This window comes from Malaclemys terrapin, chromosome 1, assembly GCF_027887155.1.
Source record: "Malaclemys terrapin pileata isolate rMalTer1 chromosome 1, rMalTer1.hap1, whole genome shotgun sequence".
Taxonomy (NCBI): Eukaryota; Metazoa; Chordata; order Testudines; family Emydidae; genus Malaclemys; species Malaclemys terrapin.
In genome coordinates, this window is record NC_071505.1 from 137,668,846 (window position 1) to 137,691,416 (window position 22,571).

The 22,571-nt window shown below is 47.5% G+C and overlaps 1 protein-coding gene across 1 annotated transcript in view; it reads right to left on the reverse strand.

Annotated features, from left to right (window-relative positions):
* Positions 1-22,571, reverse strand: part of LOC128832258 (alpha-2-macroglobulin-like) — a 75,494-nt gene that overhangs the window by 29,374 nt on the left and 23,549 nt on the right. Inside the window, exons 21-25 of the mRNA XM_054019537.1 lie at positions 20,579-20,744; positions 17,422-17,645; positions 16,205-16,423; positions 15,775-15,902; positions 2,823-2,913 (exon numbers count right to left, since the gene is read on the reverse strand). Of these exons, the coding sequence (XP_053875512.1) occupies positions 2,823-2,913; positions 15,775-15,902; positions 16,205-16,423; positions 17,422-17,645; positions 20,579-20,744 (828 nt within the window). The remainder of the gene's footprint in view (positions 1-2,822; positions 2,914-15,774; positions 15,903-16,204; positions 16,424-17,421; positions 17,646-20,578; positions 20,745-22,571) is intronic.

Consider the following 22,571-nt stretch of genomic DNA (forward strand, 5'->3'; position numbering starts at 1 on the left):
AGGGAGAGGAAAGCAGTAGTCATCATATATCTTGATTTTAATAAGGCTTCTGACACAGTCCCACATGACATTCTCATAAGAAAATCAGGGAAATGTGGTCTAAATGAAATTATTATAAGATGGATACACAAGTGGTTGAAAGATTGTACTAAAAGGGCAGTCATCCACGGTTTGCTGTTAAACTGGTAGGGTGTATCTAGTGGGGTCCTGCAGTGGTCAGTCCTGGGTCTGGTACTATTCAACATGATCATTAATCACTTGGATAATAGAGTGGAGAGCATGCTTCTAAAATCTGTGGATGACACCAGCTGGGCGGGGCTGTAAGCACTTTGGACAGGATTAGAATTTAAAACGACCTTGCCAAATTAGAGAATTGGTCCTAAACCAACAAGATGAAATTCAATAAAGACAAATACAAAATACTACACTGGGGAAGGAAAAATTAAATGCACAACTCTAAAATGAGGCATAACTGGCTAGGGGGTAGTACTGCTGAAAAGGATCTGTGGGTTATAGAGGATCACAAATTTAATATAAGTCAGCAATGTAATGCAGTTGTGAAAAAGGCTAATATCATTCTGGGGTATATTAACAGGACTGTCATATGTAAGACATGGTATGTAATTATACCACTCTACTTGGCATTGGTGAGGCCTCAGCTGGAGTACTGTGTCCACTTCTGGGCACCACACTTTAGCAAAGATGTGGAGAAATTGGAGAGAGTCCAGAGAACAGCAACAAAAATGATTAAAAATGTAGACGATCTGACCTATGTGGAAAGGTTAAAAACTCTGGGCATGTTTAGTCTTGAGAGAAGAAGGCTGAGGGGGAACCTGACCTGATAACATATTTGAATATCCTTAAGGTTTGTTATAAAGAGGATGGTGATCAATTGTTCTCCAAGTCCACTGAAGGTAAGACAAGAAGTAATGGGCTTAATTTGCAGCAAGGGAGAGTTAGAAATTTTTTCCTAAATCTAACCTAACTGTAATGGTAATTAAGCACTGGCACAGGCTTCTAAGGGAGGCTGTGATTTCCCATCCCTGGACATTTTTAAGGACAGGTTACACAGACACCTATCAGGGATAAGCTAGGTTTACGTGGTCCTGCTTCCTCACAGGCGGCTGAACTTGATGACCTCTTGTGGTCCCTCCCATTCCTACAGTAGAGTCCTGTGTGGGACTATTTTTTAATCCCGCTCCAGCTGTTATGGTAACGGGTCCTGCGGGATCCCAATCCCATTGCAGAGCTCTACACTAGTCCCACACAGGGCTCTATCCTATAGCTCTGTGATTCTTGGCTGGTGCCATAGACACTGACTCTGTGGGTGCTCTGGGGCTGGAGAACCCCTGGAAAAAAATAGTGGGTGCTCTGCACCCAATGGTGGCCCACTGATCAGCTCCTCCCCTTCCCCCCTCCCAGCACCTCCCACCCACTGGTGGTCAGCTGTTCAGTGGTGTGCAGGAGGCTCTGGGGGGGGAGGGAGAGAAGCAGGGGCAGGAAGAGGCAGAACGAGGGCAGGGTGGGCTCGGGGGAGGGGGTGGAATGGGGTGCGAAGAGGCAGGGCGGCGGCAATCCTTGGGGAAGGTGGCAAGTGTAGACAGGGCCTGGGGACAGCAGGGGTCAAGCACTCTCGGGGAAACCAGAAAGTCCGTGCCTCTGGCTGCTGCTTTAAAGGAAGAGGCAATATCTGTACTGTGGCCCCATGGGCAATGCATAATGCAGGCTGGGAGAGGCTAAGCATCCCCAAACCTCCGCTAATGCGCCCAGCCGTGGCCCCAGGGCTGGGCTGCAGCAGGGCTCTGAGCTCCTCCAGAGCTGGGGATTAGGGCTGCTTCGCCAGGCCAGCTGGAGTTCCTCTGATTGTGGTGGGGGGCTCAGGGCTCCTCTGGCCCCAGTGGGTGAGAGTGTGGGGGCATGGGGGTGGGGCCTCAGGCAAAAGGAGCAGGGCAGGGGTGGGGCCTTGGGTGGAAGGGGCAGAGCGGGGGCTAGCCTCTTCGAATGGGGGTTTCATGCCCCGCCTATGTATGGCCCCACCCAGCTGGTGGACTGAGATGTGAAGTATCACGGTTTGAGACCTGAGGGGCACAATCAAGTGCAGCCTCAGCTCATTGTCTGACCCATCTCCTGAGGGGAGGGCTGTGGCTGTGGGCAGGGCTGGGCTCTGGGCACTGCCTCCCCTGTGCTGCTCACAGGCTTCATTAGTCTGATGGCATCACACCTCAGGACCCCTCAAGGGACACCTCCCAGAGTCTGAGTCTCCCTGAGGAGATGCAGGGCCCAGGGTGGGCTCAGGAGTGTGTGTGGGGAGGGGAGGGGGGGTGTTAGAGCTGGGGGAGAACAGAGGGATGCAGGGAGGTGGGGGCTCATCATTCTCTCTCCCAAGCACCCCGCGAGCCCAGCCTGATTTCCCCTTACAGGAGCACTGCCCCCTCCAGGGGAGACTGTGAGGTGCCTCCAACTGGGCCTGCTCCCCCTGTGTGTAACAGTTGATCAGGGAGTCACTGAGTGGGAGCTCAGGGGGATGGGATGGGACGGGGAAAGAGTGGGGAATCAGGGGAGGGTCAGAAAGAAGATATGAGGTCATAGAGACGGGAGACAAGGGGGGGTCTGACGCTGGACAAGGGACTAGGGAGGTGCCAGGTTGCACTGGTAAAATGAGGGGTTGGGGTTGGGAGCTGACCGGGGCCAGAGTGGGGTTGGAGTCAAGGGGCCCTAGATGCCCACTGGGTGAGGTTGGGGTTGTGGGGAACTGGACTCCACTGGGTTGTGGGGCAGATACCCCTGGGGGGCTGCGACCCATACACAGAACGGGCCATTACCATTCTCACTGATGACTTCATAGGTACGAATCCTGACAGCATCTTAACGTCAACGATGACCATGTTGGAGACGGGGCGTTTCCCTGTGTAGCTGGGAGACCAAGTGGGAAACGAAACAAGGTTTAATACATCTCAGCACAGAGCTGATGCACCTCCCACCCTGCCTGGCTCCTGCTAGTCCAGTCCTGGTCCCTGGCTCCCTGCTCTGCCACTACCTGTCTTTCCTGCCCCGCAGCCCAGCCCCACTGCTATCCCAGTCCTGGGCTCCCCACACAGCTCTGCCAGTGCCCCTCAGTCCTGCCCTTGGAGCAGCGGAAGTTTGTTGAAAGTCCCTGAAGCAAGACAGCATCCTTTCCAATAAGGGGTTCAGTTAAATTACTCCCATCATTGGTGGCAGGAGGAGGAGGGAACAATTTAAATCAGGATTTAAATCACTTTTTTTTTTTTAATTATTGATTTAAAATAGAGTTGAGGGTTTGTAAAACCAATGTAAGTATGGTGCTACTGCTACTTTAGATTTGCAGTTTGTGATGAACTAAGTTATAAAAACTCGTGTTTCTAAATGCCACTACGGCTAGGGGATCCTATTTGAATTTGACTGAACTTCTAGATAGAAAAACAAAATACTGGAAGTGAAGGCGCTGTTTCTGCAAACTGTTTAGCAGGTACTGTAGGGGATATATAGAACAGGTCTGGTATGAATGATTAATAACTAGTGATTCCTTCCAGCCCTCAAAAATGAGAAAAGCTATCCACCTCTGTTTATCCCAAAATAGGATGCACTTAGGAATAAAATGGTTTACATCAGGTGAGACCCTTTGTCTATGGACCCACAGTTCAGCCAAGGTCAGGAGTTGCTCTCCCCAGGAAGAAAAACTAAAATGGCTAATGAGAGTATTGTTAATCAGCTAGAAAAGAATCTCTCATTCTTTGCATATGGACAAAATTTCTTTCTCTCTCCTAATCTAGCTAAAAAGAACTCCAAGTTATCAAGAAAGGGTCATTCCCTGCTTTCCTATGCAAAGTGGCCCAAGAGATGGGTGGGGAAGCTGTAAGTTAAACAAACCAGAAGTGTGGCTGTAAGATTGAAGGTCAAATTGGGTGAATTGCCCGTTTCCCCAAGAAATCCAAACGATTATCTTTCCACCCCAAATTAGAAGCTGAACATTGTTCTTGCTAGTAAATATTAACCTTTTATGATTTTTGTATGTTAAACTCTCGTAATAGTTTTATATACTAACCAAAAGCCTTTTCATTTTGTGTATCTATATAGTTATTGCCATATACATATTGAAACTAACCCAACAGTGAAGGGAAGATGATGGAATGAATGCAATCGTTTACTCTGGTTTTTACCCCAACTTCACTAATATAGCTCAGACAGCAAGGGAAGGAAACCCCTCAAAACTACTGAAAGGTATCTACAGAAGTATGTTATCATAAACAAGACTGGGTATTTAATAAGGGATGCTTATGATCCAATTATGTTCTGTGATTGATAAGAGGTATTTGTTATTACAGATGGGTTCTATAATGGATGGAATAATGACCTATTGAAACACGTTTAACTCATTAAGAACTTTCAGTTGTTACAGCTGTTAGTAATAATGACTGGATTAGAGATTCCTTTTCACTCTTCAGTTAGGTAATTGGAGGCTCATAAAGGAAATTCCATCAGCAACTAGGAAAACAGAACACATGGTAAAAATAATCATGGGAAAGTACTTTTTCCTCCAAAAAGAAGTTTCTTTATCTCACACTGTATAAAAGGAAAGACCGTTGGAAAGTTAGTTTGGGAATGAACACTCTCAGCATTCCACCAGGTACAGAAGAAGGGAATATATGTGAAAGAAACAGTCGACTATAGTAAAAATCTTAAATGTAACAAACTGTACCATAGAATCCCTGTGGATATAAATTCCATGTTTGAATAATAAGAGTACAGCAGTAGGAATATGCTACTGACCACCTGACTTGAATAGTGACAGTGAGTCACAAGAGTGAAATGCCTGCAATTTTTTAAAAACACCATAATAGAGGCTCAAATTATATGTATATCCCAAATAAAAAAAAGTAAGAGGACCAAAAAAGTGCCACTGTGGCTAAACAACAGAGTCAAAGAGGTTGTTAGAGAATAAAAGGACATCTTTTAAAAACTGGAAGTCACATCCGACAGAGGAAAATAGAAAAGAACATAAACTATGGCAAATCAAGTGTAAAAGTAAAATTAGGCAGGCCAAAAAAGAATTTGAAGAGCAACTAGCAAAAGGCTTAAAAACTAACAGCAATTTTTTTTAAGTACATCGGAAGCAGGAAGCCTGACAAACATCAGTGGGGTCACTGGACAATCAAGGTAAAGGAGCACTCAAGGAAGAAAAGGACGTTGTGGAGAAGCTAAATGAATTCTTTGCATTGGTCTTAACTGCAGAGGATGTGAGGGAAATTCTTATACTTGAGCCATTCTTGTTGGGTGCCAAATCTGAGGAACTGTCCCAGTCTGAGCTGTTAATGGAGGAGGTTTTGGAATAAATAGATAGATTAAGCAGTAAATAGTCATCAGGACCAGATGGTATTCACTCAAGAGTTCAGAAGGAACTCAAATAGGAAATTGCAGAACTACTAACTGTGGTACATAACCTATTTCTTAAATCAGCGTCTGTACCAGATGACTAGCGGATAACTAAAGTAATTTGCCAATTTTTTAAAAAGGCTCCATTGGTGATCCTGGCAATTACAGGCCGGTAAGATTAATTTCAGTATCGGGTAAATTGGTTGAAACTATAGTAAAGAACAGACTTATCAGAAATAGATGAACACAATTTGTTGGGGAAGAATCAACATGGCTTCTGTAAAGGGAAATCATGCCTCACCCATCCATTAGAATTCTTTGAGGAGGGTCAACAAGCATGTGGACAAGGGTGATTCCGATCTTGGGAGACAGGCCAGTGCTCGCTTACAGACAGTCCCCCAACCTGAAGCAAATACTCACCAGCAACCAAACACCACACAACAAAAACACTAACCCAGGAACCTATCCTTGCCACAAAGCCCGTTGCCAACTCTGTCCACATATCTATTCAGGGAACACCATCATAGGACCTAATCAGATCAGCCACACCATCAGGGGCTCGTTCACCTGCACATCTACCAATGTGATATATGCCATCATGCGCCAGCAATGCCCCTCTACCATGTACATTGGCTAAACCACAATCTCTACGCAAAAGAACAAATGGACACAAATCAGACATCAAGAATTATAACATTCAAAAATGAGTCAGAGAACACTTCAATCTCCCTGGTCACTCTATTACAGACCTAAAAGTCGCAATTATTCAACAAAAAAACTTCAAAAACAGACTCCAACGAGAAACTGCAGAACTGGAATTAATTTGCAAAATGGACACCATTAAATTAGGCTTGAATAAAGACTGGGAGTGGATGAGTCATTACACAAACTAAACTATTTCCCCATGCTAATTTCCCCTCGCTGGGCTCGGGTAAACAGTGAGGTGGCAAGCTTTTCAGATAATACAACATTATTCAGGATAGTTAAGTCCAAAGCTGACTGCGAAGAATTACAAAGGGATCTCACAAAACTGGGTGACTGGGCAAAAACATGGCAGACGGAAATTCAATGTTGATAAATGCAAAGTAATGCGCATTGGAAGACATAATTCCAACATACATATAAAATGATGGAGTCTAAATTAGCAGTTACCGCTCAAGAAAAAGATCTTGGAGCCCTGAAAAAAAATCTGCTCAGTGTGTAGCAGCCTTCAGAAAAGCTAACAGAGTGTTAGGGACCAGAATGTCAGGGGTGTTAGGGATGGGACAGATATTAAGACAGAAAATATAACGCCACTGTATAAATCCATTTTATGCCACATCTTAAATACCGCATGCAGTTCTGGTTGCCCAATCTCAAAAAAGATATATTAGAAAAAATACAGAGAGAGCCCACACAAATGATTAAGGGTATGGAACAGCTTCCATATGAGAAAAGATTAGAAAGACTGGAAGTGTTCAGCTTAGAAAAGAGATGACTAATGGGGGAGATATGACAGAGGTCTATAAAATCATGAATGGTGTGGAGAAAGTGAATAAGGAAGTGTTATTTAGCCCTTCACATAACAAAAGAACCAGGAGTTACCCAATGAATTTAATGGGCAGCAAACTTAAAACAAACAAAAGGAAGTACTTCTTCAAACAGTGCACAGTCAACCTGTGAAACTCGTTGCCAGGTGATGTTGTGAAGATCAAAAATATAACAGGGTTCAAAAAAGAATTAGATAAATTCATGGCGGATAGGTCCATCAGTGGGTATTAGCCAAGATGGTCAAGGACGCAACCTCATGCTCTTGGGTGTTCCTAAATCTTACTGCCAGAAGTTGGGCCTGGACGAAAGGGGATGGATCACTCAATAATTGCCCTGTTCTGTTCATTCCCTCTGAAGCATCTGGTACCAGCCAATGTTGGAAAACAGGATATTGGGCTAGATGGACCTTCTTTCTGTATTCTGTACAGAGCTGTATTAATCTTTGGTTAAATAATCTCATTTGAGCTTGTTATCTGACAATCTTGAATCATTATTAAATTCAAACTTGCAACATTCTATATGTGCAAAATATTTCTTGTTCTAATACATAATGTGAAATGCTTATGTACAATAAAAGAATGTGTGGAGTGTGTCCTCCAAATTTAGAAGATTATAAGGGATTTTGTTGGTTTTCATTGTAAATAATTGCTGTGGTCTAACAGTAATAGGAATTGTCTGGCACAAGGAAGAAGAAATGGTAAAAGATATAAACCAGGGTATAACCTGGGAAAGTGACAGAAATTGCTTAAAAGCAGGGATCCTAATTGATAGTAGGGGCTAAAAATGAAATACAGTCCTTGAAATGCAACAGAGGGTCCTGTGGCACCTTTGAGACTAACAAAAGTATAGGGAGCATCATGCTCCCTATACTTCTGTTAGTCTCAAAGGTGCCACAGGACCCTCTGTTGCTTTTTACAGATTCAGACTAACACGGCTACCCCTCTGATACTTGAGTCCTTGAAATGAATCAAACAAACAGCCTCCAATAAGAAAAGAATTGAAGAAATTTGTTATACACAAATGCCATGTACTGGATACTAATGGAAGCAGCAAGCAAATGGAAAGAATATGAATAAGAGGATGCTCCTTACCCTCTTAGGAGCCCTGAAAGTAGGATATATAAACTGTATTTTTAGTAGAAAATTCTCCCTTAGTAGCATAAAATCTCTGTCACTTCAGATCCAAACTGGTTCAGTGTTAGCACTAGGAAGTTATTTCAATACACTAGCTAAGTCATTGTGAGCTTTTTGATATGCACTTTCAAAAATAGGAGCTTAAAGTTAGGTCTGGTCTACACTACAGACCTATACCTATGTCACTCTAGGGTGTGAAAAATCCCAACCCAAGTGATGTAGTTATATGGATCTAACCCCCCATGTAGACAAAGCTAGGTTGGTGAGAGAGCTTCGCCTGTCAACATAGCTAGTGCCTCTCAGGGAGATGGAATAACTACGCCGATGGGAGAGCTCTCTGCTGTCGGTGTAGAGCGTCTTCATTCAAGTGCTACAGCAGTGTTTTAAGTGTAGACTTGTCCTTAGGCTCCGAAGCCCATATTCTGGCATCTAAGGGTGGGTATTGTAAAAGCACTGAAATGGTTTAGGAGCACAAGTCTGATTGAACTTGGCCTGTAAATCCTGGTGAAGGAGAATGGCCGGGTCAAAGCATTCAGCTGCTGTGACTGGGGGCAGTTCGCTCTGTGGGAGGGTGGTGGTGGTTGCAGATAGAGGACAGGCTACTGGCCGGGCAGTTTTATGTCTGAGTTTGTGTTGCTCTCACATTAAGGGTGTTACTAAGATGCTGACTTGTCTTTTTCAGTCTCAGAGAAACAAGCCCAAAACAATCACTCTAACAATTTAGCGGGAGAAAGTAAAGAGCTGGCAACACAGAAATACAAAATCTGATTGACATTGAAAAGAGCAATTGCAATTAATTTAATTTTTGGAAAAATATTGATTTGTATCAACTTTTCTGGGGGCTCCCCTCACCTCTGGAATGACTCGTCCCCAGCCCTAGGGCTGCTCCGGAAGGTCCGGCCCTGCGAGGGGGAGTGTCAGGACTGAGATCCCCACTTTGAACTTTAGGGTACAAATGTAGGGGCCTGCATAAAAACTTCTAAGCTTAATTACCAGCTTAGCTCTGGTTCGGCTGCCACCATTTTCAATGGATTCCCTCCCTGGGAAACCTTGAAAAACCTTCACCAAATCCCTGGTGAAAACAAATCCAACCCCTTGGATTTAAAACAAGGGGAAATTAACCATTCCCCTCCTTCCTCCCACCAACTCCTGGTGAATCAAGATCCAAAACCCCTTTGGATCTAAAACAAGGAAAAAATCAATCAGGTTCTTAAAAAGAAGGTTTTTAATTAAAGAAAAAGGTAAAAATCATCTCTGTAAAATCAGTATGGAAATCAACCTTACAGGGTAATCAAACTTAAAGAGCTCAGAGGACTCCCCTCTAGTCTCAGGTTCAAAGTACAGCAAACAAAGAGAAACACTCTAGTAAAAGGTACATTTACAAGTTGAGAAAACAAAGGAAAACTAACACGCCTTGCCTGGCTATTTACTTACAAGTTTGAAATAGGAGAGGCTTGTTTAGAAAGATGTGGAGAACCTGGATTGATGTCTGGTCCCTCTCAGTCCCCGAGAACGAACACACTCCCACACAAAGAACACAAACAAAAGCCTTCCCCCCCCAAGATTTGAAAGTATCTTGTCCCCTTATTGGTCCTTTAGGTCAGATGCCAGCCAGGTTACCTGAGCTTCTTAACCCTTTACAGGGAAAAGGATTTTGGAGTCTCTGGCCAGGAGGGATTTATAGTACTGTACACAGGACAGCTATTACCCTTCCCTTTATAGTTATGACACGCCCCCCAAATCACAGATAGTGTTGGATGTTCGGTTCCACACTGGCTGTGATTTCTTCCTGGAGTTCTAGGAGAAAACAGAGTTAATAAGACACATGTACCTTTAGACATACTACTGATTATATAAAAACTAACAATATGTTTTATTCCAAAAACAATTGTTAACCAGTTAACTCTGGGAAACTTTCCCGGGAGAGTGCATCAGCCACTTTGTTAGAAGCTCCCGAAATGTGTTGTATTTCAAAATCAAAATCTTGGAGAGCTAAACTCCACCGAAGAAGTTTTTTGTTATTTCCCTTGGCGGTATGAAGCCACTGTAGCGCAGCATGGTCTGTTTGTAGTTGGAAACGCCGTCCCCAAACATATGGGCGTAGCTTTTCCAGCGCATACACAATGGCATAGCATTCCTTTTCGCTGATTGACCAATGGCTTTCCCTCTCAGACAGTTTCTTACTGAGAAATACGACGGGATGGAATTCTTGATCCGGTCCTTCCTGCATTAAAACTGCTCCCACGCCTCGCTCGGACGCATCTGTGGTTACTTGGAACGGTTTGTCAAAGTCTGGGGCCCTTAGCACAGGGTCAGACATGAGTGTTGCCTTAAGCTGGTTAAAGGCCTTTTGACACTCATTAGTCCACTGAACTGCATTTGGCTGTTTCTTTCTGGTTAGGTCTGTCAGCGGGGCGGCGATTTGGCTGTAGTGGGGTACAAATCGCCTATAATATTCAGCCAAGCCTAAGAAGGATTGGACCTGTTTCTTAGACTTTGGAACCGGCCACTTTTGGATAGCATCCACTTTGGCCTGTATGGGATTTATAGTTCCTTGACCCACCTGGTGCCCCAGGTAAGTCACTCTGTTTTGGCCTATTTGACACTTTTTAGCCTTAACAGTTAGTCCTGCCTGCTGGATGCGCTCGAAAACTTTTTCCAGGTGCTCCATGTGCTCTACCCATGAATCAGAAAAAATGGCCACATCATCGAGGTAGGCAACTGCAGATTCTCCCAATCCCGCTAGGAGACCATCTACAAGTCTTTGGAAGGTGGCGGGTGCATTTTGCAACCCGAAAGGGAGTACATTGAATTCATACACCCCTGCCTGGGTGACGAAGGCTGACCTTTCCTTAGCGGGTTCATCTAGTGGTACTTGCCAGTACCCCTTGGTTAAGTCTAAAGTAGAGATGAATTGGGCATGTCCCAATTTCTCCAATAGCTCATCTGTGCGTGGCATTGGATAGTTGTCAGGACGAGTTACAGCATTTAGCTTACGGTAGTCCACGCAAAAGCGTATTTCCCCATCTGGTTTGGGAACTAGAACCACTGGAGATGCCCATGCACTCTTAGAGGGGCGGATTATACCCATCTGTAGCATGTCCTGGATCTCCCTTTGTATAGCAGTTTTGGCATGAGGTGACTCCCGGTAGGGTGGGGTTCTAATAGGGTGAGCATTACCTGTGTCAATGGAGTGGTATGCCCGTTCGGTCCATCCTGGAGTGGCTGAGAAAATTGGTGCAAAGCTTGTGCACAGCTCCTTGATCTGCTGTCGCTGCAGACGGCCAAGGGTCATGGAGAGGTTCACCTCTTCCACGCCACCATCCTTTTTTCCTTCGTAGTAGACACCTTCAGGCCACTCCGCGTCATCTGTTTCCTGGGCTGTAAACTGGCAAACGTTTAATTCTCTGGAATAAAAGGGCTTAAGAGAATTAACATGGTATACTTTAGGCTTTATGTTGGAGGTGGGGGAGGCTATGAGATAGTTCACAGCTCCTAGGCGCTCCTGGACCGTGAATGGTCCTTCCCACGACGCTTCCATTTTATGGGCCTGGATTGCCTTTAAGACCATGACTTGGTCTCCTACTTTGAAGGACCGTTCTCGGGAATGTTTATCATACCAGGCCTTTTGCTCTTCCTGAGCATCCTTTAGGTTTTCTTTAGCAAGGGCCAAAGAATGTCGGAGGGTGTTTTGTAGGTTGCTTACAAAGTCTAGAATGTTTGTTCCTGGAGAAGGCGTAAACCCCTCCCATTGCTGCTTCACCAACTGTAATGGCCCCTTAACCTCACGGCCATACACAAGTTCAAATGGTGAAAACCCTAAACTGGGATGTGGTACAGCCCTGTAGGCAAAAAGCAACTGCTGCAACACTAGGTCCCAATCATTGGAGTGTTCATTTACAAATTTACGTATCATGGCCCCCAAAGTTCCATTAAACCTCTCCACCAGGCCATTGGTTTCATGGTGGTAAGGGGTGGCAACCAAGTGATTCACCCCATGAGCTTCCCACAGGTTTTCCATGGTTCCTGCCAGGAAGTTAGTTCCCGAATCTGTAAGGATGTCGGAGGGCCAACCTACCCTGGCAAAAATGTCTGTTAATGCCTGGCACACACTTTTAGCCCTGGTGTTGCTTAAGGGTACTGCTTCCGGCCAACGGGTAGCAAAATCCATGAAAGTCAGTACGTACTGCTTTCCTCTGGGTGTCTTCTTTGGGAAAGGACCCAGAATATCCACAGCTACGCGCTGAAATGGGACCTCAATTATGGGTAGTGGCTGGAGAGGGGCTTTAACCTGGTCTTGGGGTTTTCCCACTCGTTGGCACACCTCACAAGACCGGACATAATTAGCAACGTCCTTGCCCATTCCCTCCCAGTGGAAGGACTTCCCCAACCAGTCTTTGGTTCTGTTCACCCCAGAATGGCCACTGGGATGATCATGGGCTAAGCTCAAGAGCTTTACCCGATACTTAGTGGGAACTACCAACTGCCTTTGAGGATGCCAGTCTTCCTGGTGCCCACCAGAAAGAGTCTCCTTGTATAAAAGTCCTTGTTCTACAACAAACCGGGATCGGTTAGAAGAGCTGAGAGGCGGTGGGGTGCTCCGCGCCGCCGCCCAAGCTTTCTGAAGGCCGTCATCTGCTTCCTGCTCGGCCTGGAACTGTTCCCTTGATGCTGGAGACATCAGTTCCTCCTTGGACTGTGGACTGGGGCTTGGTCCCTCTGGAAGCGATGCAGGTGCTGGGGCTGTTTCCATTGACTGTGAACCGCTGTCCGCTGGTGCACTATGTGGTAACTCAGGCTCTGGCTGAGCCTCTTGGGTAGGGTTATCTGCTGCTTCTGCCAGTTTAGGCTCGCTGGTGCCCTCTGGCGTTGGAGTTGTAGACGGGTTTGCAAGCGCTGGACTCAGGGCTGGCAATGGTTCTGGTGCTGGTTGCGTTGCCAGTTCCGGTTCTGGGACTGGCTGTGGCTGGGTCTCTGGGATTGGATCCACTACGGCTGTTGCAGTCGTTGGCAGGGGATCCAGTTCCACCACCTTTGTCTGGGTCTCCGGTAACACAGACGGGGCCCTGGTGGACGGCTCAGGAACAGGGATGGGGGTGAAAGCTTGCTTAGCCTGACTGCGGGTGACTATTCCCACCCTCTTGGCTAGCTTCACATGGTTGGCCAAGTCTTCCCCCAGCAACATGGGAATGGGATAATTGTCATAGACTGCAAAAGTCCACATTCCTGACCAGCCCTTGTACTGGACATGCAACGTGGCTGTAGGCAAGGTTACAGATTGTGACACGAAGGGTTGAATTGTCACTGTAGCCTCTGGGTTGATGAGTTTGGGGTCCACTAGGGATTGGTGGATAGTTGACACTTGAGCCCCAGTGTCCCTCCAAGCGGTAACCTTCTTTCCGCCCACTCTCAAGGTTTCCCTTCGCTCCGAGGGTATGAGAGAGGCATCTGGGTTTGGGGATCTTTGGGGTGATTGGGGTGTAATGAACTGTAATCGGTTGGGGTTCTTGGGGCAGTGAGCCTTTATATGTCCCAGTTCATTACATTTAAAACATCGCCCTGCTAAGGTATCACTGGGACGAGGTTGGTTGGTGGAGACTGGTGTGGTGGGGTGAGAAGGCGTCTGGGGTTTCCCTTGGGATGTGGGTGGGGCCTGGGGTTGTCCCCGGTGGTAAGGTTTTGTTTCGGCTTGCCCCTTCTGATATTCGCTCCAACTGCTACTAGTTTTTTTCTTTTCTGCCACCTCCACCCATTGGGCTCCAATCTCCCCCGCCTCAGTTACAGTTTTGGGCTTCCTATCTAGGATGTACCTTTCTATTTCCTCAGGAACACCCTCTAAAAACTGCTCCATTTTTACTAGGGAAAGCAGATCTTCCAGAGATTTAACATTTGCTCCTGATACCCAGGCATCACAATTTTTGTCAATGTGGTAGGCATGACGGGTAAATGACACATCCGGTTTCCACTTTAGGGCTCTGAACCGCCGACGGGCATGCTCGGGTGTTAGCCCCATTCTGAGTTTGGCCTTGTTTTTAAAAAGTTCATAACTGTTCATGTGTTCCTTAGGCATTTCAGCCGCCACCTCTGCTAAGGGTCCACTGAGCTGCGGCCTCAGCTCTACCATGTACTGGTCTGCAGTGATGCTGTATCCAAGGCAGGCCCTTTCAAAATTTTCTAAGAAGGCCTCAGTATCATCGCCTGCCTTGTAGATGGGGAATTTTCTGGGATGGGAAGTGGTACCTGGAGGGGGGTTGTTAGCATTGGCTGGTGCATCCTGCTTAGCTTTTGCTACTTCCAGTTCATGCTTCCTTTCTTTTTCTCTCTCCTCCATCTCTTTCTCTTTCAGCTCCATAGTTCTCTTGTGAGCCTCCTCTTTGGCTTTTTCCAGCTCCATCTCTCTTTCATGGGCCTCCTTTTTGGCTTTTTCTTCTCTTTCTTTTAGCTCCATCTCTCTCTTGTGAGCCCCCTCTTTGGCTTTCTCCTCTCTGTCTCTCAGCTCTATCTCTCTCTTGTGGGCTTCCTCTTTGGCTTTTTCTTCTTTGGTAGTCATTTTCCTGTTTTCTTGTGCTGGGTCACCCCCTTTGCAGTTGACAAACTGGGAAGCTCTCAGCTCTGGCTGCTGCAGAGTTAACAGTAACTTTCTAACTAGCTACTCTGGAGGATGTAAAAAGAAAAAAAAACAATTCAGCTTGTAAATACCTTTTACCAGTCATTTGCTAATTGAACCCTTCTCTTAACAAAGGACCTGTAAAAAAAACTTAACACCTCTGCCTTCAGGCAAGGAGAGATAAGATATGCATCTATCTACTTCCAGCTCGGCTTTCCAAGCAGCTAGAAGGAAAAAAAAATCTCACTGGCTTTTGGGTTTAAAATGATCCCACCGCTATTCACCATGTCAGGACTGAGATCCCCACTTTGAACTTTAGGGTACAAATGTAGGGGCCTGCATAAAAACTTCTAAGCTTAATTACCAGCTTAGCTCTGGTTCGGCTGCCACCATTTTCAATGGATTCCCTCCCTGGGAAACCTTGAAAAACCTTCACCAAATCCCTGGTGAAAACAAATCCAACCCCTTGGATTTAAAACAAGGGGAAATTAACCATTCCCCTCCTTCCTCCCACCAACTCCTGGTGAATCAAGATCCAAAACCCCTTTGGATCTAAAACAAGGAAAAAATCAATCAGGTTCTTAAAAAGAAGGTTTTTAATTAAAGAAAAAGGTAAAAATCATCTCTGTAAAATCAGTATGGAAATCAACCTTACAGGGTAATCAAACTTAAAGAGCTCAGAGGACTCCCCTCTAGTCTCAGGTTCAAAGTACAGCAAACAAAGAGAAACACTCTAGTAAAAGGTACATTTACAAGTTGAGAAAACAAAGGAAAACTAACACGCCTTGCCTGGCTATTTACTTACAAGTTTGAAATAGGAGAGGCTTGTTTAGAAAGATGTGGAGAACCTGGATTGATGTCTGGTCCCTCTCAGTCCCCGAGAACGAACACACTCCCAAACAAAGAACACAAACAAAAGCCTTCCCCCCCCCCCAAGATTTGAAAGTATCTTGTCCCCTTATTGGTCCTTTAGGTCAGATGCCAGCCAGGTTACCTGAGCTTCTTAACCCTTTACAGGGAAAAGGATTTTGGAGTCTCTGGCCAGGAGGGATTTATAGTACTGTACACAGGACAGCTATTACCCTTCCCTTTATAGTTATGACAGGGAGTTACCTGATGTTTATGGCGATGTTAAAGGTCCTTTGAGCCCTGGCGCTGTCACATGTCTTGGGGACTGTGTGCACCTCCAGCGCGAATGGCGCCTCGCCCGGCTTGGGGAGCACATTGTACCTCAGGCTGGTCTGAAAGAGAATATATGGTTCTCTGTGTGTCTCCATCTGTCCATCTCCTGTATCTCCTTCCTTCTGCTCAGTTTCATTCTTTCCTTTATCTCTTCTCTCTCTCTCCCACTTCCCCAACTCTCTCTGTCAACTCTCTCTCCTCCTCACACCTCTTTCCTATTTTCTCCTCCTCTCCCCCATCTCTTCCTCTCTTTTCCTTCCCTCCCTCCCCAATCCACCCCATCTTGCCATCTCCAATGGGAATGAGATGGGCTCCCCTCAGCAGCAGCCTCTCCCTCTCCACTTGCCCCAGGGCCCCTCACCTGCACGTAGACACATCCTTCTCCTGTCACCCCCGTGCTGTAGTCCCCTGGCACCTCTGGCAGTGCCACACGCTGGAGCAACAGACGGTTCGTGTGATCCACCTGGAACTGGGACTGGAAGTTCCCTGTGGATTGCAGGGTCACTGTGGATGCTCCTCCGCTCTTGGCATAGGTGGAGACTCCATATCGGGACAGTGCCTGGAGCGCCACCACTGTGTCCTACCAGACAAGAGATGGGCCCAGGTGCCCAAGGGGATGAATGAGCCATTTCTATGGGCCTGGAGCCCCCACTCCACTGGCTCTTCCTACACAGCAGTGCCCTGATTTTCCCATTTCCACTCCTCACTCCCACAAGCCATTCACTCTATTCCCTTGGGCCCAGATCCTCAAAGGTATTTAAGCACCTTTCTCCCACTGAAAGCAGCCAAGTGTCTAAGTACCTTATGGAACCTAGGCCTTGGGAACTCTGACACTCCACCACAGGCATCTGAGGGAAGATGCCACCACCCTTGCCCCGAAGGGACAGTTCAGGACCAGGTGAAATAGGAGCTGCCTGTAGCTCAGAGAGGACCCTGGTGAGGCAGCCAGGAGGCTCAGTAATGGAGTATGAGAAAGTCTTTCAGCCCTTTGGGTATCAAGCCAACCAGGGAAATGGTAGAACATGGGGCCAATGATTGGTCCTGTCTAGAGAGGTCACTCCCTGAGGTCCCAGCCTCCAAGCACCAGCATGGCCTGCACCTGCTCAAAGGGGGAGGTGGCACCTCCTGTTTGGTTGTCACTCTGGATGATGCTCCCCTCCTCCCTTTCAGGTATGTCCGGCAGTGACTGGCTGCTGCTGCTTCTCTGGGAAGGCCTCTGCTCCTGAGCTGAATTGGCCTGGCTGGATGGGGTCAATGCTGGGGGGAGCTGGGGATGGCACTGCACTACCTTGTGAGTGCTCAGGGTGACTCTTCTGTCCTCCATACACAGAAGCATCACTCGTCCAGTCTCCTGCCTCATTAGCCCCCCTGGGCCTGTGGGTATCTGATGTAGCCATGCTCCATGCTGTGACTATCCTATGATCTAAATTAAACTATACAGCCAGGAGACTGCCACCCCTTCCCTCTCCCCAGGTCAGCCTTCCCCTCCCCCTGGATTACTTGTCTGTCTCTTGCCCTCTCCTGTCTGCCTCCCACTCCTGCCCTGGGTGTCTGAGGCTGGGGATGGGAACAGCTCACCTGGGTGGAGGAGAAGCCCCCATTGGGATTCTGCTGCTTGCTGATCCACTTTGCAATTTGAGCTGCTAATGACAGGTCATCTTGGGATGGCGCCGGCTGAGTGGTGAGGTAAGTGAGGAGCACGTAGGACGTCATCTCCACCTCGGCGGAAGGAGCACGGGGGTGATAGAAGGGGAGATCAGCTTTCGGCTCCTTCCCAGGCCTCTGCCAGTGAATGGAGCCATCTGCAGCGGGAGAAGGGAGAGGGAGGGCAGGAGAGAAGGAAATAAAGATGCTTAGTACATGCCATTTCTAAGGGGGTTATTGACCTTCTGCTGCTGCGGGTGGGAGAACAGAGTCCCCTGTGCTCGTTTGGCATATTGACATGAGACGTGAAAGGATTAAATAGTCCCTCACTTGCTGGTCTAGTGGATTTATACAAACCTTGTGGTACGAACACTCAGTGACTAATCAGGCTGCCACCTCTGTGCCTACATCCCTTTTATCTTATGAAGGCACATCCCAGGAATGGACAGTAGCAGCCTTTATTGGGCTCTTTGATTCAAAAAGTGTGAGGTCGCTAAGTGGCCCCAGGCGCTCAAGGCCAAAGGGTTACAGCAGTGACGGTCACACCCCACTCCAGTGGGGTGAAGAGCCCATAAGTCCTTTTCTTACCAGCACAGTCCCAGTTCTTCCTGGGATTTCCTGGGACACCAGGACCTTATTTTGGGCCCCCCAGAATGATCTGTTTTTTCATTTTATCAGTCCAAACATCAGGCTTCTCCTCTTCGTTTGTCTCTTGCTGTAGGGAGCAGACATCACTCTGTGCTGACCAGGGGCCATCGCTCCCATGGAACGAGTGTTCAGAGCGAGGAGCAGTGCTTGGAGTGAGAAATGGAGCGGAGCTAGCAAAGACACTGGCAGAGCTGTGCTATTGCTCAGTGGGAATGGTACCATTTGGTCAGGGTTTCACAATATGCTCACTCACAGCACTGAGGTGTGGGGGGTGGGACTCTCAGATACACCTGTGTCACTGAAAAGTTAGGCACCGGCAGCCCCGGCCCCAGCTCTCGTTTTAAAAAAGTTCCCTTTGTCTTTATATGAATATTTCAGCGCCTTAAGAAAAGCAACAATCAAACCATCCCCACAGGAACTTGCCCTAGGGAAAGGGGACCCAGGCCCAAATCTCTTCTCCCTGGTGATGACCTCTATGTACTGGGAGCTGTAAGGCATCTCCCAGTGTCCTAAAATGTGCCCCCTTGATGCTTCTCTCCATGTAATGCCCCTTGGACCAAACCATCCTCTGCCTCACCTACTGCCCCCTGAGCTGCTCTCGGTGCTGGCCCACCCCTGGGCTGCTGTAGCCACCAGAGCCTGTGGGGGCGGAGGGAGGAAGCTAGATGTCATTGAGCTGCTTCCTCCTCCAGCAACAGGCTCCCTCTTCAAAATGGGCAACAGTCCTGGGGGGCGGGGGAGACAGGAATCCTCCTGAGGCAAAGGGGGAGAGGAGGGTAGCGACGGTCTGGACCCAAAGGAGCGGGGAGAGGGACAGGGAAGGAGAAGCCAGGGGAGAAGGAAAGAAAAACCTTGGGTGAGAGGTCCTAGGGAGGAGGGCAGGAAAGGGAGGGAGAGAATCTGCACACATGGTTGGGGAGGAGGGGAGAGACACTCAAGAATGGTGGAAGGGAGAAAAGACACTTCTAAGACCTGGCCAACACACAGATTTTGTGCCATTACAACTATTTTGGTTAGGGCTGTGACTTTTCTACTGGTACCTCTAGTCTGGGCACAGTTATACCAGCATGAAGGTGTCTTGTACTGGTAGAGCTGTACGGGAACAGTTCTATTGGTATGAACACCTTCACACTGCTATAATTGTATCCACACTGGGGGAGTCACACCACTTTAACTATACCAGTACAGATACAGCAGAACGAATTTTGAGGGTAGACAAGGCCTGAAGGTCCATCTACCCTGGGGAAATGCTCTGTGTTAGAAAAGAAAATGCATTAAGCAGCACACTGGTCAAGAATACTTGGCACCTAGCATAGACAGCGATGGCTTATAAATTCATTTGCTATTTGTAAATTTAGGCTATGGGGTGCCCTCAGGTGAGCTACTGGCACCTAATGTGATCTGGTTGGCCACGACCAGCTGCTGTTTTTCACCCCAGCTGATCCTGTCTAGACTAGGTGCTGAGTTGTCTTTAGCAGTGTGTCAGCTAATGCATTTTCTAACACAGTGAGTTTCCTCACCTGCATGAGGCCTATGAGTGTGGGGCTGAGGATCTGTGTTTGTGGGGGCTGGGGCAGGTGACAGAGAACCCAGGTGTCTGTTGTGATGGGAAGGAAACATGGAGTGTGCGTGTGCTGGGACCCTGCATAACAAGTCCCATGTGCACTAGGGTTGGGGGCAGCCTGCGTGTGTGTGTGAGTGGCTTTCGGGTGGGGGAGAAGGAGCCTGTGTGTGAGTGGATCCTGGGGCAACCTTGCACGTGCTTGTGCATGAGCTTGTGCCTGGGGCAGGCTTCAGTGTGTGTGTGGGGAGAGAGAGATTTGTGAGGTACAAGACAGCAGGACAGTATGCCTTTGATTTTGTGGACTGGGAAGTAGGGAGTATGTGAGAGCTTTTGGTATGGGAGGCAGGAGAGAGTTTGGGAGACTTGGGGGAAGGAGGAAGAGAGCACGAGGAAAAGAAAGGAGAGACCAGTTATTTCACAGTATAGAAAAGGGGAAAACAGACTGAAACAAACAGAGGAAAAGCTAACAAGCTCCGGAGTAGAGGAAGGGGGCAAATGGAGGGAAGGCAGGGACAAGGGAAAGGGCAAACACAAGGGAGACAAATACAAAGGGAATGTTGACATTTTACCTAATAGATAGGTTGGATACTGAAGGATACAATCAATGATCCAGTTTAAAAGGGCAGGGATACAACATGCTGTGCTGTCAGAAATGTGCCGGGGGCCGGTCCTGGCTGCCTGGGCTGCCTCTCTCTCAATCTTGTTTCTTCATGTCAAATAACGGTCTCCCGCCTGGTCCTGGTCCCGCCGAACTTTCCCCTGCTGTGGTTTCCCCTCTGAGCACCTGTATATGATTCTCAATACATGGTCACCTTACAAGTGGGGGATGTAGGGCCAGTGGGCTGGGATGCAGGAGAAGGGCCCGTCGGGAACTCTCACCCTCTTTCACAGCTTCCTTGTCAAGCGAGTCCAGCAATGCCTTGCGTTTCTCCTCCTTCCCCGCCAGGGCAAAGGCGTAGGCCAGTAGCGCCCTGGTGTACACGTGGTTTCCTCCCTGCTCTGCGGCCGTCTCCAGACAGAACAGAGCATTACGGACCGCAGAGTGCTGTGTGGGGAGAGAGACATGGGCTGAGAGAGGGAAGGGAGAGGTCACCATGGAGGTCAATTCAGTCTGTGAGCTCAGCAGGCAGGAAACAATATGCACTTTTTCCATTTTATGAAGTATTTTTTTCTGGACTTTCTGACACATGGGTAACTCTAAACAATAACTGACCTTTCAGAGCCATATTCCCCAGGACACTCTCTCGCTTTCACCACTCCAGCAATGCGTAGTGGCTGGTTTACAGCTGTGTTGCATCACTAGGCTAGCACTAAGCATCCAGAGCGAACCAGTGATTGGTGAATGGCGATGGTGTATTGAGAAACCTGACCCTTTAAATTTGTCCTGTGGTCAGCACTCCCTTAGGAACATTTGAGAAGCAAAGTTTGGAATCAGACATTTCCCATAATGACATTCCAAGGGATACCAATGTGCACAGGTGCATACACAGCAGGGCAGTTCATCTGTTTTCGTCAATGGCTGAGAATGGAAAGTCCAGCAGACAGTCCCATTTTCAGTGGCTTGAAACTTTTTTCAAAATGTTTTGATCTGAACCTTCCTAGCACTTGGTGTCTGCTAAGAGAGGGAATGAGTTCAGCTGGTTTTGAGACAGGAAAGCCTGAAAACAAAATGCCTTGGGGTTTATACTCCTTCTAACTGAGAAGGGCTTAATCAGGACATCAACTTTCCTCAATTAAATACAGGGGATCAGGTTAGTCTAATGACAGTGGATGGGAACTGGCTGCCCCATCATCAGGACAATGTTAACAAGCAGGCCATGTTGGGCCACATCCACTTGTCTTGTCTGACCGCATCCAGTTGCACCACACATCTAAAGCCTGGTCTAGACTCAAGTTACAGAACTCAGCTTTTCTGGGCATAGCCTGGCACACGTTCACACTCAACTTGCCTACTGACAAAAATCCTCCACTTTTGGGGGCACACTGACTCCCTTTTCTGGAGTGGCATAAGCCCCATGTCAGTGGAGTTATATCAGCACAGTGGTAAGGTGTATGCTCACTGGAAGTACCAGTGTAAGTAGTCCTTCCACTGCAGTCCCACAGTGCAACATTCCCTTTAGCAGAGACTGTCTGGCAGCACTTTTGAACCAAGGGCCCAATGATGGGAAGCCCGCCTGGCTTTTACACAGTCAGCACATTCTCCACAGCCACAGCTGTTCCTGCTACTTGCTACCTTGTCCCACGTGCTGAGTGAACATTTCCCACAAGCACAGCGAAAGCTACGCAGCAACATTTCCCCACAAGGCAGTGCTGCTGAAAGTGGCACAGAGGGCACTGGGATGCCTACCCACAACGCACCGCACTTTTGCCAATCTGGCCTGATACTAGTTGAACACAACGCGCTGGCACAACTGGCCCAGTGTCAACTCACTGCATCAATATAGTCTTTTTGGTTGCTGGCTGATGACAAAACTTTTGCCAGTGCGATTTCTGGGTGTGGAGCAGACCTAACTGAAGGAGAACAGAAATCAGCCCTTGATGGGGACCCATTTGGCTGGTGCCAACTGCCAAGGGGTTAAGTGTTATTTACCCAAGCGTTAAATATCTGTAAAACTCTAAGCTATAGGCTTGTAAGAGAGGATCAAGCAAACGCCGCCTCAAAAGTTTTTAAATAAAGATCATATAAAAGGATTAGAGATGAGACAGAACCAGCGCCCTGGACTGGAAGGGAAGGGAAGCTGCAGGGAAATTCCAGTTCCAGATTTGGACCTCAATTTAAAGACTTTTCTGACTGGATTTCCCCCTTTTTTAAAGGCTTCTCTCTCGGGATGGGAGGCTGTGACTTGGGGGTCCCCAGCTCTGTCTGTGGCTT